At 37.6% G+C, this 15,302-nt stretch overlaps 1 protein-coding gene across 5 annotated transcripts in view; it reads right to left on the bottom strand.

Moving 5' to 3' along the window:
- The window catches only part of LOC135102078 (serine/arginine repetitive matrix protein 1-like), a 67,882-nt gene that overhangs the window by 43,032 nt on the left and 9,548 nt on the right, over positions 1 to 15,302 (bottom strand). Inside the window, exon 3 of one of the 5 annotated variants that reach the window (XM_064006781.1) lies at positions 1,510 to 1,629. The exons of 1 other annotated variant lie outside the window; for it this stretch is intronic. Coding sequence is in view for 2 of the 4 variants with exons in the window: in XM_064006784.1 (XP_063862854.1) it covers positions 14,748 to 14,775 (28 nt within the window). In the remaining 2 variants the exon portion in view is untranslated. Of the gene's footprint in view, positions 1 to 1,509; positions 1,630 to 5,967; positions 6,588 to 14,747; positions 14,841 to 15,302 lie in introns of those variants that run through there. 3 more of the 5 variants (XM_064006784.1, XM_064006779.1, XM_064006782.1) reach the window with 3 other exon arrangements.

Here is a 15,302-nt window from a genome sequence, read left to right as displayed (position 1 = left end):
TCGGGGATGGAGGTTCCACAACCACCTCTAAACATTATACGGGGAAGACACTGGAAAATACATTATTCTAATCTCTTTTCAATCTTGTATGAGTTTGTATGTGGTCTGAATTGTTGCACGTTCCACTTAAAGGGTTAAAAGTTAGAATTCACATATAGGTTCCTTCTAAAATGTCTACGTTTTTTTTTATTCCACTACTGCACTTTTTGTATCGATTAATACACACACACACACACACACACACACACACACACACACACACACACACACACACACACACACACACACACACACACACACACACACACACACACACACACACACACACACACACTTCACATGCTTTTACTTAATGATCAAAAGAATTTATCCACATATTTTTTTTTTCTATTGTATTTTAGAAGAATTCACATATAGATACTTCCTAAAATATTGAAGTTTAATCTGTTATATTCAACGACTGCATTTTTCTGTACAATTTCATACACGCACATTTCACACGCTTCTAAAAGTCAGGAGAATTCATACACAGGCTTTTCCTAATATGTTCAAGCTGAATCTCTTTTATATTCAAATATTGCAATTTTTGTATCTTTCATTCACACACGCTTCACACGCCTTTAAAGGTCACAAAAAACAAGTTTTAGAAGAATTCACACAGATTTTTCTTAATATGTTCGTTTGTTTTATACTCAAATACTCAAAATACATTTATTTATTTTTCTATTTATTTTATTTATTTATTTTATTTCATTTTATTTTATTATTTTTTTTATTTTTTTTTTATTTTATTTATTTTATTTATTTATTTTATTAATTTATTTATTTTTGTTTAATTTTATTTATTTTATTTATTTTTATTTAATTTTAATTAATTAATTAATTAATTAATTTATTTATTTATTTATTTTTATTATATATTATTTATTTATTTATTTTATTTTATAATAATTTTTCTATTTTAATATATATATATATATATATATATATATATATATATATATATATATATATATATATATATATATATATATATATATATATATATATATATATATATTTTTTTTTTTTTTTTTTTTTTTTTTTTTTTTTTTTTTTTTTTTTATACACGTATACTTCACACACTTTTAAAAGGTCAGAAAAATCCACACATATATACTTCATAAAATATCTAAGTTGAATCTGCTTTATATTTAAGCCCTCCCTCCACCTTCGGTATCGTTTCATGCACGTAAACTTCACACACTTTCAAAAGGTCAGACGAGTTCACATACAGATACTACAACACTTTGCTATCCTTATCTCCACCACTAGTAGTTAACATAGAATAGTTATACAAACTGCCTAGTCCAGACCTTAATGGCATGTTGCAGTTTGTCTTTGGTATAATATTATTTAAATCTGAATCCGTTTTAAATATGGCTGTGCCCTGATATGTAACTATGTCTGTAACTATCTATCATGTGTTCACATCACTGTATATGTTAAGCATGACTGTACCTTGCTTACCTTACTATGGCCTGCAATGACGGCTTCTCCCTCGCGTGTCAAGACGAATGTGGCTGATGGCCGTAACGAGCAACACTGGACGCCGTAATAACAATACTCTGAGTAACGACGTGACTTCAGCTGTCCAGTCAGGTAGCAGACGGTGTTACAAGGCAATGGAATTAATGAGGTAACCATGAAAGCAAATATACATATAGATGATATATAAATAAATACCTAATAAACAGATAAATAAAGAATCTCAATGTGTTCATGCATTTTTCTTTCATTCAATAACACACGGAAATAAATATATGAATAAATATGTTTACATATTCATATACTTTTTTTTCGTCATCTTATATATATATATATATATATATATATATATATATATATATATATATATATATATATATATATATATATATATATATATATATATATATATATACCTGTGTTTTATTAAGTAAAACGAATATCCAGATTAGGAAATGGCTTTCTTCTTTGAGTGAATTATCTATTCTATTCTAGTCTATTCTTTTCTTTCTTTCATTCCATAACACTGTATTCAGTCAAGTACAATCAATATAGATAAATAAATGTTATCTTTGTGTACCTTCACATTATATTTTCTTCCCCCATAATGTCTTTTCCTATTTAATTATTTTTGTTGCCTTTTTCTTTGCTTTCACTCCATAACCTCGTGTTTACTTAAATCTAATCAATATAAATAACCAACCACCACCTCGCTAATACAGCGCAGGGGAGGAGGATGCAAGGCGTGAAGCAGTGTAGTAGCAGCAGTAGCCTTTACCTGCGACCTATTCCTGACGCTTCACGTAACGGAACGAACGAACGAGAGAGAGAGAGAGAGAGAGAGAGAGAGAGAGAGAGAGAGAGAGAGAGAGAGAGAGAGAGAGAGAGAGAGAGAGATACTCGACCTTTCCTCCGTGATGTGAAAGGTTTTTGTATGAAGCCTTTCTCTCTCTTACCGAGGCCCGTATTCAGAAACGCTTTGCTCTCTCATCACGACTATTTTCAAAGGCCACAGAGGTGATTAGCAGAGATCTCAAGAGTGATTTCCCTGCTAATAACGTAGATAACTTCTTAATCTGTCACTGTAACTGCAAAAGCACCCTTAAAACCCGTGTAACTACAACTAGAGCCTTTTGAATGTAGTGGAGGTGCGTGGAAGGAGTGCTTCAGAGGATGGTCCCGAGCTGCTCCCTGCCACGACGAAGCACCTCGGGGACCTTACCTAATGGCCGGCGCCTACTTGGAAGGGCTCATTAGGCGGGGTGATTACTGCGCTAATTAGTGAGCACATGGGTGTATCGGCGACCAGGTATAGCCAGGTGCAGCGCCGCGCCCACTAACCTTCCCGTGGCCTGTGATTACGTGTTATGTATTGGAGTATTCCTTTTTTTCTTCTCCCTCTTTCTCTCTCTGTCTCTCTTATTACTATACGTTTGGATTTGATATTCTTTTTTTTTCTTTATCTTTTTTTTTCTTCGGTTATTACCATTGGATCTTTTTTTTACGTTCTTATTAACTTTGTTCTCTCTCTCTCTCTCTCTCTCTCTCTCTCTCTCTCTCTCTCTCTCTCTCTCTCTCTCTCTCTCTCTCTCTCTTGGTTGATTTTATCTGGACAGGATTTTTATTTGTAGCTCTTTTTATATGATATAATGATTTTAGTGAAATGATTTTTACTTTAAGCTCCTTGTAATCGCAAAATTCTGTCAATAAACTATAATAATAATAATCTCTCTCTCTCTCTCTCTCTCTCTCTCTCTCTCTCTCTCTCTCTCTCTCTCTCTCTCTCTCTCTCTCTCTCTCATTACCTTTAATAATATCCTACGGTATTTTTAGACATTCTTGATGTCAGTAATGTCCTCACCACCACCACCACCACCACCACAATCACTTCCACTCACTGGCTCCCTTCCCTGACAGCAAACAAGAGACCCTAGAATTTCTCAACCAAAATAATGCACAAAGAGCCTTGACTTACAATGAAAAGCATCGTTGGTTCAGTTTTTGGTTTAGATATTAACAGGATTTTATTAAGTTTAAAATAATACTTTAATTTAAAATAATCACCAGTTAATATCAATCATCCACTAGAATTATGTATTTATTCTATTCTGACTCGTAATGGAGGAGCGTATGAAATTTGGATCTTGTATGTAAGAATGAGTTAATATATAAAATAACAAAAACAAAATAAATAATAGAAATAAAAAAAAAATAAACGCACAAATGCCGTTCCCATACAGAATATGTGAGTAAAAGAATAAAGATAGAAGCCAATTTCTTTTCTGATTACATCCACCGCAGAGTAAATATGTTATGGAAAAAATATTCACCGCTAAAGAAAAAAAAAATCAAGGCACACAGTTCACAAGGGTCGTTTATCCGCAAATCCGTAGCGTGACAAAAACATCGGACCCATATAGATTTCTCGGGCGTTGGCTGGTGACTCGGCATAACGTTGTGGTGGCGGCCTCTGAGTCATATTTTTGAGATCTACTTGTAACAGATTCATGGCTTAGTAAAGATGGGAATCATCACAGACTGAGAGAGGCTGAAAAGGACATTTGAGAGAGAGAGAGAGAGAGAGAGAGAGAGAGAGAGAGAGAGAGAGAGAGAGAGAGAGAGAGAGAGAGAGAGAGAGAGAGAGAGAGAGAGAGAGAGAGAGAGAGAGAGTGAGTGAGTCTTTCAGAACTCCTTAGCACAGAGAAATACAGAGAATATTACATATGCTTGTGTTTAACATGACATTGGGACATTTCAGAATCCCTTAATACAAAACCACAGAGAAAACTAGGTATGTTTGTGTTGGACATGACAGAGGGACACTTCAGAACCCTTTAACACAGAGACACAAAGGAAGAATACTAGATATATTTGTGCTAAACATGCCAGATGGACATTTCAGAATCCCATGACACAGAGGAATAAAGAGGGAAAATATTAACTACATTTCAGCTGGAAATGACAGGGACATTTCAGAACACCTTAATACAGAGAAATACTATATATGTTTGTGTTGGTCATTTCAACATTTCAGTCCTCTAATAAAAAAGTAATACAAAGAACAAACAGCACATTTGTTGGCCCTCAGAAAGACATTTGATGAGTGGCCTTATTATTATTATGCCTTATGTATTAGGCAAGTTGAGCGTAAAATTAAGCCAATAGTAAGTTAAGTAGAGATAAGTTAAAGAATGAACACCATGACAGCTGTGCCTTGTTTCAAAACTCGACTCCTCTCCTTGCACCACGTAAGAACTCTTGACATGAGAAAGAGCCGCCTGTATAATCCAGGTCACCACGCGTCACCTTCCGCAAGACTCCTCAAGGTATCAACTTATCGACCGACTGGCAAGGGAAAGTGAACATTTGGGTAAGTCGTGTCAGTACTTAGGTTCCGCACATTCTTTGCTTAAAAGGGTAAGATCACAGGTAAATCACGAGTCTTCTTTTAGAGTGATGATAATGAAAATGATAATAGTATAGAAGATGCTGATGTTGGAAGAGGAGTGGAAAAGATAAGTGGCTGGTAACAAAAGGGTGTTTACAGTGCAGTTCATCATACTATCGAACAGAAAACGTTCAGCGTGCCTGCCGGTCTCAGCCTGGTCCGCCCCCTCCATGTCATGACCTCAGTGACGTGAGAATGTTCCTGTTTATGCCGCGCCACTCCAAATAACGTGACTATGCACTGTTGTCATAAATACTGAATATTCATCAAGACCTATCACTCTTACTAGCCTTTCATCAATGGAAATGGCGTTCTGTTATCAAGACAATAAGTGAAACACACGGCCACCCTCAGCACAGGCAGCATTGTTATTACCCCCATCACAGCACACCGGCCGTCAGCTGAGAATCATTACAAGTGTATCTGCAAGGCACAAGACTGTCGGTGGCACAAAGTGTTCCCCACGTCAGACCACCTGACTGAGACAGGACAGGTTACGCAACACACCTGCACGCTGGTGGGTGTTGGCATGACGCCGGATCGTGTGTGACACAAGGAAACATGTCACTAAGTGCCTGACCTTGAAGCGAGAAATTCCTGAGTCAGCTGTCACTAAGCCTTATCTTTTTATACAATAACATATGTGTAAATAAATAAATAAATAAATAAATAAATAAATTTTATATATATATATCTATCTATATATATATATATATATATATATATATATATATATATATATATATATATATATATATATATATATATATATATATATATATATATATATATAGAGAGAGAGAGAGAGAGAGAGAGAGAGAGAGAGAGAGAGAGAGAGAGAGAGAGAGAGAGAGAGAGAGAGAGAGAGAGAGAGAGAGAGAGAGAGAGAGAGAGAGAGATCGGACATAACCTTAAGAGCCAAACTACAATGAATTATTCTCTCTGTATTCCAAGAAACAGTCCACAAAATGCCACAAAATGCCAGGACTCACCCTGCCTAAGCCGAGACAGCAGCAGCAACAGCAACAGCAAGGAGCAGGAGGCATCCCATCACTGCAAATTCAGGCACCGAACACACATACATAGCAGCTGGCACTTATGGCACCGCCACGTGTCTTCCACGAGATGTACCAAACAAGATGTCTCCACTTTTAACTATGTGTTACGTATATACCGTAGCAATCCAGTACTGTTTGGTTACGAGAGAAATTGTGACTTAAATGAGACTGAAATTAGCGCCCTGTTATCTTTGCTAATGCATCACTAAGTCGCAACAGTTCCCACTTCCCGCGGCTTCACCACCAATGAACCACGGAGCGTGAAGGGTTGGGAGCCTCGATCCAACACGAGAGGCGACGTGTCCCCTTAGCGTCCAGAGAAGTGAATGGTAAACACTGAGCGATGCCAGGCGCCACCAGGCACTCTTCGGGGCGCACCGATCGCTGACTAGTGGCTGGTGGTTGGCGGAGATCGAACTTTTAGTTATAATCTACACTCCAGCACAGGCATAAGTAACGTGATTATTTTCTCCAGAGCTCAAAAGAGATACGAAAAGCGCCACTGTGCCTTGAGTCCCATCGTGCCCTGGCGGAGGCACTCAATTATTCACCAGCACCGCCACTCCCAAGGCCCAACTGGCGGCCCTCGTGCACGGAAGTCACGCCCATCGACTGCCGCTGACTTGACTACACTCACTCACTGGAGAGGAGCGTAAGACGAGACGACCACAGATGCAGTGGAAGCTAAGAGGTTTTTATCGCATTGCCTGATAAAATTCGACATTAATGTTAAAGAGAACATTGGTATGTCCAATTACGTATATCTCATTTGAAATGATTAATCAGTCGGTAGAAGTAAGCGTAAGACTAAATGATCATAGATGTCGTGGAAGTTTCTTTTTCAACACATTACTTGATAAAATTTGACATTACTGTTAAAGAAAACATTGTGTAATTACGAGTGATCTCGTTTGAGATAATCAGTTAGTAGAAGGGAGTGTGAATCTAGATGACCACAGACAGACTGTTGGCTAAAAGGTTTCCATCGCATTGTTTGATAAAATTCGACATTACTGTTAAAGAGAACATTAGTATGTGCAGTTAGGTCTTGAAACAGCATGTGCATGTAAATATATTCTCAGTCTCCGGGACAAAGGAATTACTGGAGGTTAACAGGTTAATTGTACTGGTAAATAAAATTCCACATACAGTAAAAAGATCACATAAAAACAGCCTGGTGGAAAGTATACATCTTTGTAATTATTTTTTTCTCTCTCTAGTGTTTCGTATATGCTCATAAAATAAGTGCAGAAATTTCAAGAGGATTTCCAACGACAAAGAGCAACACTAATAACGATTACACAACAACTTACGACTGAACCACAAATGCAGGTGACCCAGATTCGTGTATTCCAGGTACACTGGTCATAACTCCATCACGGGGTGAAGGCGACGTGACAGTGGTGAATAATACAATATTTCATCCGGCGACAACAGCGAGCGTGGCTATTCACGTCCCGACCTTGCCAGGGGATATTAAATCAAACGCACCGGATAATGTCTCAAGGCGTGTGTTTATTTAATGTGAAGGACAAGTTTCCCACCGCTGGCCTAAATCTGCCCCGTGAGTCTGCATCATTCACGAGGGTGGCGCGACCTAACCAGTCATAACCTGCATTGACTCGGTGGAAAAAAAGACCATTACGTATATTAATAAACTGATGACTCATACAACAAAGAAACTCATTTATGCTCGTGCATAAATGAAGATGAATAAATAAACTGACTGATGAAAAAAAGCTACCTATTAAAAGAATTAATAAGCTGATAACAAATACGACAAAGAAACCCATTCATATTCGTTCAGAAATAAAACCGAACAAACAAATTAAAGACCAGCCAGCATTCAATTACGAAACACTATACAAACTACATAAAAAAAAAAAAATATATATATATATATATATATATATATATATATATATATATATATATATATATATATATATATATATATATATATATATATATACTCCCTTAAAAAATGGACACATTTGAGGGAAGCAGGTTTAAGTAATTTAGATGAAAGAAACGGAAAAACAAAAGTAAATAAAAAGGATTAGTGAAAAAGAGAGGTCGAGTTGAGTTTCTTGGAGAAGGGAAAGGGAAAGGAAAGAAAAATGAGGAAGGTAACGGCAGTGACTCCTGTTGAAATAGAGAAAGTGAAACGAAAGAAGGATGAGAAAGAGAAAAGAGATGGCATAAGTCGCTTATAAAGGAGAAAGAAAGAAAGAAAGAATGAGAAGACGCATGGGTAAGTTTCTTAGAAAAGAGAAAGGGAAAGGAAAGAAAGACGGGAATTGGAGAGAGGTGAGTAACTTACAAAAGAAAAAAGGTAAAGACGGAAAAACGCAAGAAGAGCAGGGGTGAAACTTATACGGCAAAAGGAAAATGTTAAGGGAAAGGAGATGAGAGGAGGACAGTGGTTAGTTTGAAAAAGTAAAAGGAAAAGGGGAAAAAGATGGGGCGGCGATGAGTACGAAACGGTGAAATGAAAAGAAAAAGGGAAAAAAAGAAGAATACAGAGGACGGTGGTTAATTTGAAAAGGTAAAAGGGAAAAGAAAAATAAAGAATAGAGAGGACAATGATTAGTTTGAAGCGGTGACAGGAAAAGGGGAAAAGAAACTGCGTGAGAGGAGAGGGTAGAGGGGATGAGCTTGACACAACACTCCAGGACCCTCGTACCCCCGCTCGGTGACCTTGGCCCCCCTGCCTGGCTGCCTGCACGAGCTCGATACCAACATTCAGGCGCACGCAAACACGAACACAAACATTCTCAGAACCCGAGCGAAGCTTAAACACAGGCGCGAAGGAATCAATATATATGCATCAACAGTGTTAATGCTAATACTCTATACAATGTACTTGGTGTTATTTTTGCATTCAGTAGATTGGTGTGAGAACAAAGAAGTCTCAGTGTTACTCTTCGTATTCTTAAGCGTTTCGACGTCTTATCTCGACTGCTTTTGACAGGCATTGGTAGTGGAAGGTATTTGGAGGTTTCAGGAGTGTTTGCATGATTCTATTGATAATTCTACACTGTCAGTAGGAGAAATACTCATTAGAACCCATTTTCTAATCTCTGTAGCTTCAAAAAATTGTCCTTTTGAAAGACCTAAATGTTAGACTTTTTTTTTTATGTGTCAGAGAGATCGATCAAAGGCAAAAAAATGGATAATAAAAGAAGAGGAAAAAAAAACTCACAATGCCATTCCCGAAAGAAACCGAGAACGAAGAGACAAGGCCAAGTTAGCCAAAAGGTATTAACGCAGCCCTTCACACACACACACACACACACACACACACACACACACACACACACACACACACACACACACACACACACACACACACACACACACACACACTCGCACCACTGACACAAAGAGCCCTCAATGTGAAAGGGAAAGTACTCACACCAGTGCAGCCCTTCTCAGTGGAATTAGTATGAAATATGAAGCTTGCACTTACACTCCCAGCATTGATCAGAGCGTCCCACGAGTCCCGAGGTCACCAAGGCGCCTGGAGCACCTGCCGCCGGGACTCACACACTGGCAGGCATCAATACCGCCAAGATAAAGGCTCCCTCACGTGTTCCCGCCAGGTCGTCCCTTACGTCCTTTGCCATGTTGATTGGTATTGTTGATTAGAGTCTTTTCTTTTTTTATCTTTTTTTTTTTTGTGAAGAGACGCGGGAAGGAAAAATTGTTGTTGGCTTACATTGTAGGTTATTTTCTTTCTTTTTTTTTTTTATGACCGGGTCATGGAAAAAATGTTATTGTTTATATCGTGGAGTGGATTTTTTTTTTTATTTATCAACGGGTGCGGAAAAATATTCTTGTCATTGATTGATACAATGGGACTATTGTATTCCTATGGACGGCATCAAATAAAAGGATAAATAGAATAGAAAGATAATTAGAAGAAGAAGAAGAAGAAGAAGAAGAAGAAGAAGAAGAAGAAGAAGAAGAAGAAGAAGAAGAAGAAGAAGAAGAAGAAGAAGAAGAAGAAGAAGAAGAAGAAGAAGAAGAAGAAGAAGAAGAAGAAGAAGAAGAAGAAGAAGAAGAAGAAGAAGAAGAAGAAGAAGAAGAAGAAGAAGAAGAAGAAGAAGAAGAAGAAGAAGAAGAAGAAGAAGAAGAAGAAGAAGAAGAAGAAGAAGAAGAAGAAGAAGAAGAAGAAGAAGAAGAAGAAGAAGAAGAAGAAGAAGAAGAAGAAGAAGAAGAAGAAGAAGAAGAAGAAGAAGAAGAAGAAGAAGAAGAAGAAGAAGAAAGAAGAAGAACAAGAAGAACAAGAACAAGAAGAAGAAGAAGACGAAGAAGAAGAAGAAGAAATAAACAAACAAGAAAATGAATAATAACAAAAAGAATAAGAACAATAAACAAACAAGTAAATACATAAATAAACACTGCAAAAAATATCAGCGGAGTTGCAAAAATGTGTGTCCCATAATTCCTTCCGTCGCCAAACAGGTCAGGGGTGTCAAGGGCAACATCGACCCAGGTAACAAGCCTACCTGCCATTCACAAACACGAGGGCACGCACACACACACACACACACACACACACACACACACACACACACACACACACACACACACACACTCAAGACGTAGAAATAAAAGTTCAAGGCTACATTAGTTCATTTTCATCTTTGCCATTCACGTTTATCTTTTATCATTTCATTATTCTTTTTATTTATCATTATATTTGTAGAGTATCGTCATCTTTATCCATTATTATACACAACCATGAGAACACTGAAGACGCTACTTTGAATTTTTTGCCATCCACTGTTAACTTTATTTTATCAATTCATTATTTTCCTTATTTATCATTATATTTGTTGTCGTTTACTATTATCTTTACTTTATCAATTCATTATTATCACTGTTTATCATTATCTTTATAGTTTATCTCATATATATATATATATATATATATATATATATATATATATATATATATATATATATATATATATATATATATATATATATATATATATATATATATATATATATATATATATATATATATATATATATATATTCATTACTATGCACTGAAAATATGAAGAAAAGAATACAAAGTTACACTTACTTATTATTATCTTTGCCATTTATTAATATCCTTACGTCTCTCATTATCCCCTTTATTATAATTTCTATAGATTATCATTATCTTTATTCATTATCATTCCTTATTATATCTTCAGAGCCACACTGTCAGTCACCCAGTACCTCCACTCCTCGTCCTCTCCCTGCCTAGAACCTTTTTCTTCACCACCATCTGTCACTGTCAGCAACACACGATAAACAACAATACTCCCGTAACTTTTCAAAGTCCCGCACGTTATTCATGATTAAAGCCTTGTGGAAACTTAATAATACAGTAATGTCATCGCGAATTGACAAAAAGACAAAACGACAAAAAGCTGAAAAAAGGCAGATTAAAAGACATAACGACAGACAAACAGGCACACAGACAAAAAGACACAGACAAAAAGACACAGATAGACAAACAGGCAAAAAGACACAAACAGACAGACAAAAAGACATAGACAGACAGACAAAAAAGGAGAGACAGACAAACAGGCAGGCGAAAAGACAGACAGAAAAACAGACAGGACAGACAGACAGGCAGACAAAAAAATGCACAGACAGAAAAACAAGCAAAAGGACAGACAAAAAGAAAGACAGACAGACAGACAAAAAAAAAGGCACAGACAGAAAAACAAGCAAAAGGACAGACAAAAAGACAGACAGACAGACAGACTAAAAAAAAGGCACAGACAGAAAAACAAACAAAAAGACAGACAAAATGACAAAGACAGACAGACCGGCAAAAAGACAAAGACAAATAGACAAAAAGACAAAAAGATAGACAGACAGACAGGCAAGCAGACAAAAAGACAGACAGACATACAGACAGACAAAAAGACAGAGACAGACAGACAGACAGACAGACAAAATGACAGACAGACACAGGCAAAAAGACAGACAGAAAGACAAAAACACAGACAAAAACACAGACAGACAGACAGACAGATAGACAGACAGACATACAGGCAAAAAGACACAGACAGATAGGCAGACAGACAGAGACAGAGACAAATAATTCAGTTTCCCGCCAACAGAATTTCAGGAAGTAAAATGCCTGAGTGGTTCGTTAATTCAGCACTGGCAGGACCACACAAGGGATCCCGACTATGCTCATTATTTAAATTTATGAACTGCTCCCAAAATAACACAACATAACTACCACAAATTTACAAGGACGATGGGCAATTCAGAGTTACGCTGGACTCGACTTCCTTGACCGTCGCCACTACCACCACCACCACCACCACCAGATAAAGCGACTGGCGATACAAAACAGTGATATAGTGATCAACCCATGTACGTACGTGTGTATTTCTTTACTTATTTATCAATTTATCTACGTATAATCATGACTGACGTGACGTTCAAATTATTACGTATATGTTAAATCTTCAAAAATTAATAAGACGCCGAATATTCGTGTGATGAAATACTCAATTATTTATGAAAATGGGCTTGTTAGTAATCATATCACCTAATCAAACACACACACACACACACACACACACACATACACACACACACACACACACACACACACACACACACACACACACACACACACACACACACACACACACAGATTTGCCTATTAACAATTAACCAGATAATATAATTTGCATTCTCTTGAAGATAAGGCACAAGAAGGGTACGAATATTACTCATCCCTCCTTCCCTCCTACGTGGTGTCTCCCTCTTCCCTTTCCCTGCCATGGTGCACCTGGGAATGGTGAGCGGGGAGCGGGGAGCCCTCCTAATACGGCAACCACCAGCGCACGTCTGCACCGAGAGTTCCGCCATCCCACGAGCGGCGGGTGACGTAAGGCATTAACAGGACTTACTGACTTACTGAGCCTCCCGCCCGCCAACGCCACATCAACCCACGTGTGGAGGTTCTTACCACAACATCAGGTAACATTTACATATAAGTTGGATACACGACTTTCATTATTTAGAAAGCATCTGAGTGGAGTTTGTCTGTCGCATCGCATGTTCAAGTTGCCTCTTAACTTTTCCTCTCGTGATGTTTACGATTGGTAATAAAACGCGCCGTGATGGAGTTTTCTTTAATTATTTGAGTTTTATTTACGATGCTCCTTCATCTGTATGCTTGCGGCACTTCGGGGAAACAGCTGACACTTTATTTGACTCCTTCGTGTGGGAATGTTGGAGTGACAGGATTCATGGAGGCAGAATGTAATACTTGCTAGCGGCGTTTGAACCTGAAGGAGCAAGTAAGTTTTTATAATACTTGCTGCACGTTCACTTCCTTCAAAAGAACTTTCTTTCCCGCTTCACTGTTTTCTCCACCCACACCCACCCACCCCGTTTCCTTCTATTAGACAATATAACAACACTTTCTGCTCCTTTCTTCCCCTGCAACACAATGCCTATTACCTCACCACATGCAGGCCTTACTTTCAATTTCTTCAGCGACTCAACATTCACACTATTTTCGCAACACAGTGGCTGTCTTCTTACCGTCCTCTTGTTTGTAGTGCAACACAACGCCAGAAGACTTTCAGCCACGCAACACAACGCAATACCTACTCAACAGCCAGCACCACAACACTTTCTAACAAGAAACACAGCACAACACTCAACACCATATCTCTTAATTCCATCCATTCTGAAACACCTTACACTGCAACGCTTATCCCTTCACAACACCACAATAACAACACTAAGTAATATTCTGCAATGCAACACGTCAACACTACAGTAAACACTTTCCTTCTCGTAACACCACAGCATCCTCCACAACACTATTGCATCACAAAAGCATCTCAGTCCTCTTCATGTATGTACACTTACGAAACACTTCACGTTAGTCAACACCTCTACGAGAATTAAATGGGAAATAAATAAATGGATAACTAGTAAAAATGTCTGAAACTAAATTGGGAAGAAGTGTATATTAAACAATAGAAATACATGAAAACAACAAGAAAAATGTGGAAATACTCGGAAACACCATAAGATAAAGAGAAAGCGAACGAAATCAGAAACAAAAATTAAGAGAAAAAAAAGTTAGGCACACAAAAAAAATATATAAATAATAATAATAATAATAATAATAATAATAATAATAATAATAATAATAATAATAATAATAATAATAATAATATGAATTAAATCAACAACCCCAAAAAACACTACAACTTACCTAAAACAAGAAATATCAAAATAACAAAAACAACCACACCAACACTAACAATAACAATAACAATAACCACAACAAACCTCTACTTAAGTCACTGGAAACTGAACATAAACCACTGTTACTTTACGATATTACGTGACCAGCACAAACAATAACAATAAATAAAACTAACTCAATACAGCAACTGACAGTAAAGGAAAGAAAGGAAGAGAATAATAATAAACAAACCTCAACCCAACACAGCAAAGGACAGCGAGAGACGGACAGAAAAGAAAGGAGGAACTGCATAAAAGGGGAAAAGCAGAGAGAGAGAGAGAGAGAGAGAGAGAGAGAGAGAGAGAGAGAGAGAGAGAGAGAGAGAGAGAGAGAGAGAGAGAGAGAGAGAGAGAAAGCGTACGAGGCAATGAGAACTGAGGGCATAGTGGTAAGCTGCTTGGTGGCTGGTTACCTTTGAGCACCATGATCACACGCACCATCTTGTCTCCCGCCCCGCCACAACGAGACTGCAGGGCCAGGGAGCTGTGTGTGTGTGTGTGTGTGTGTGTGTGTGTGTGTGTGTGTGTGTGTGTGTGTGTGTGTGTGTGTGTGTGACGTCATCATTGTGTGACCTCGCTCATCTTATGGTCACCTGCGTCAAGGTCAAAGGCGAAACATCAATGGTTATGGTTTTAGGAGAGAGAGAGAGAGAGAGAGAGAGAGAGAGAGAGAGAGAGAGAGAGAGAGAGAGAGAGAGAGAGAGAGAGAGAAGACACGAGATAATTACAATGTCTGGACGCGTGACTCCACACACGGTTAGTTTTTATCAATTAGTAAGAAAACTTTTATAATCTTTGCTTAAGTTTTCTTTTTTGTTTTCCCAACACACACACACACACACACACCTTGCTTTAAGGTGTGGAAGTGAACGGGAGGATCCAGTAATAATGATGCAAGAACCTTCAACATATTATTAGTATCTTCCTTTTTTGCCAGGGAGAAGAGAGAGAAAACATTACTTTAAACC

Source organism: Scylla paramamosain, chromosome 7 (assembly GCF_035594125.1).
Source record: "Scylla paramamosain isolate STU-SP2022 chromosome 7, ASM3559412v1, whole genome shotgun sequence".
Lineage (NCBI taxonomy): Eukaryota > Metazoa > Arthropoda > Malacostraca > Decapoda > Portunidae > Scylla > Scylla paramamosain.
This window is presented reverse-complemented; position numbering and strand designations above follow the sequence as displayed.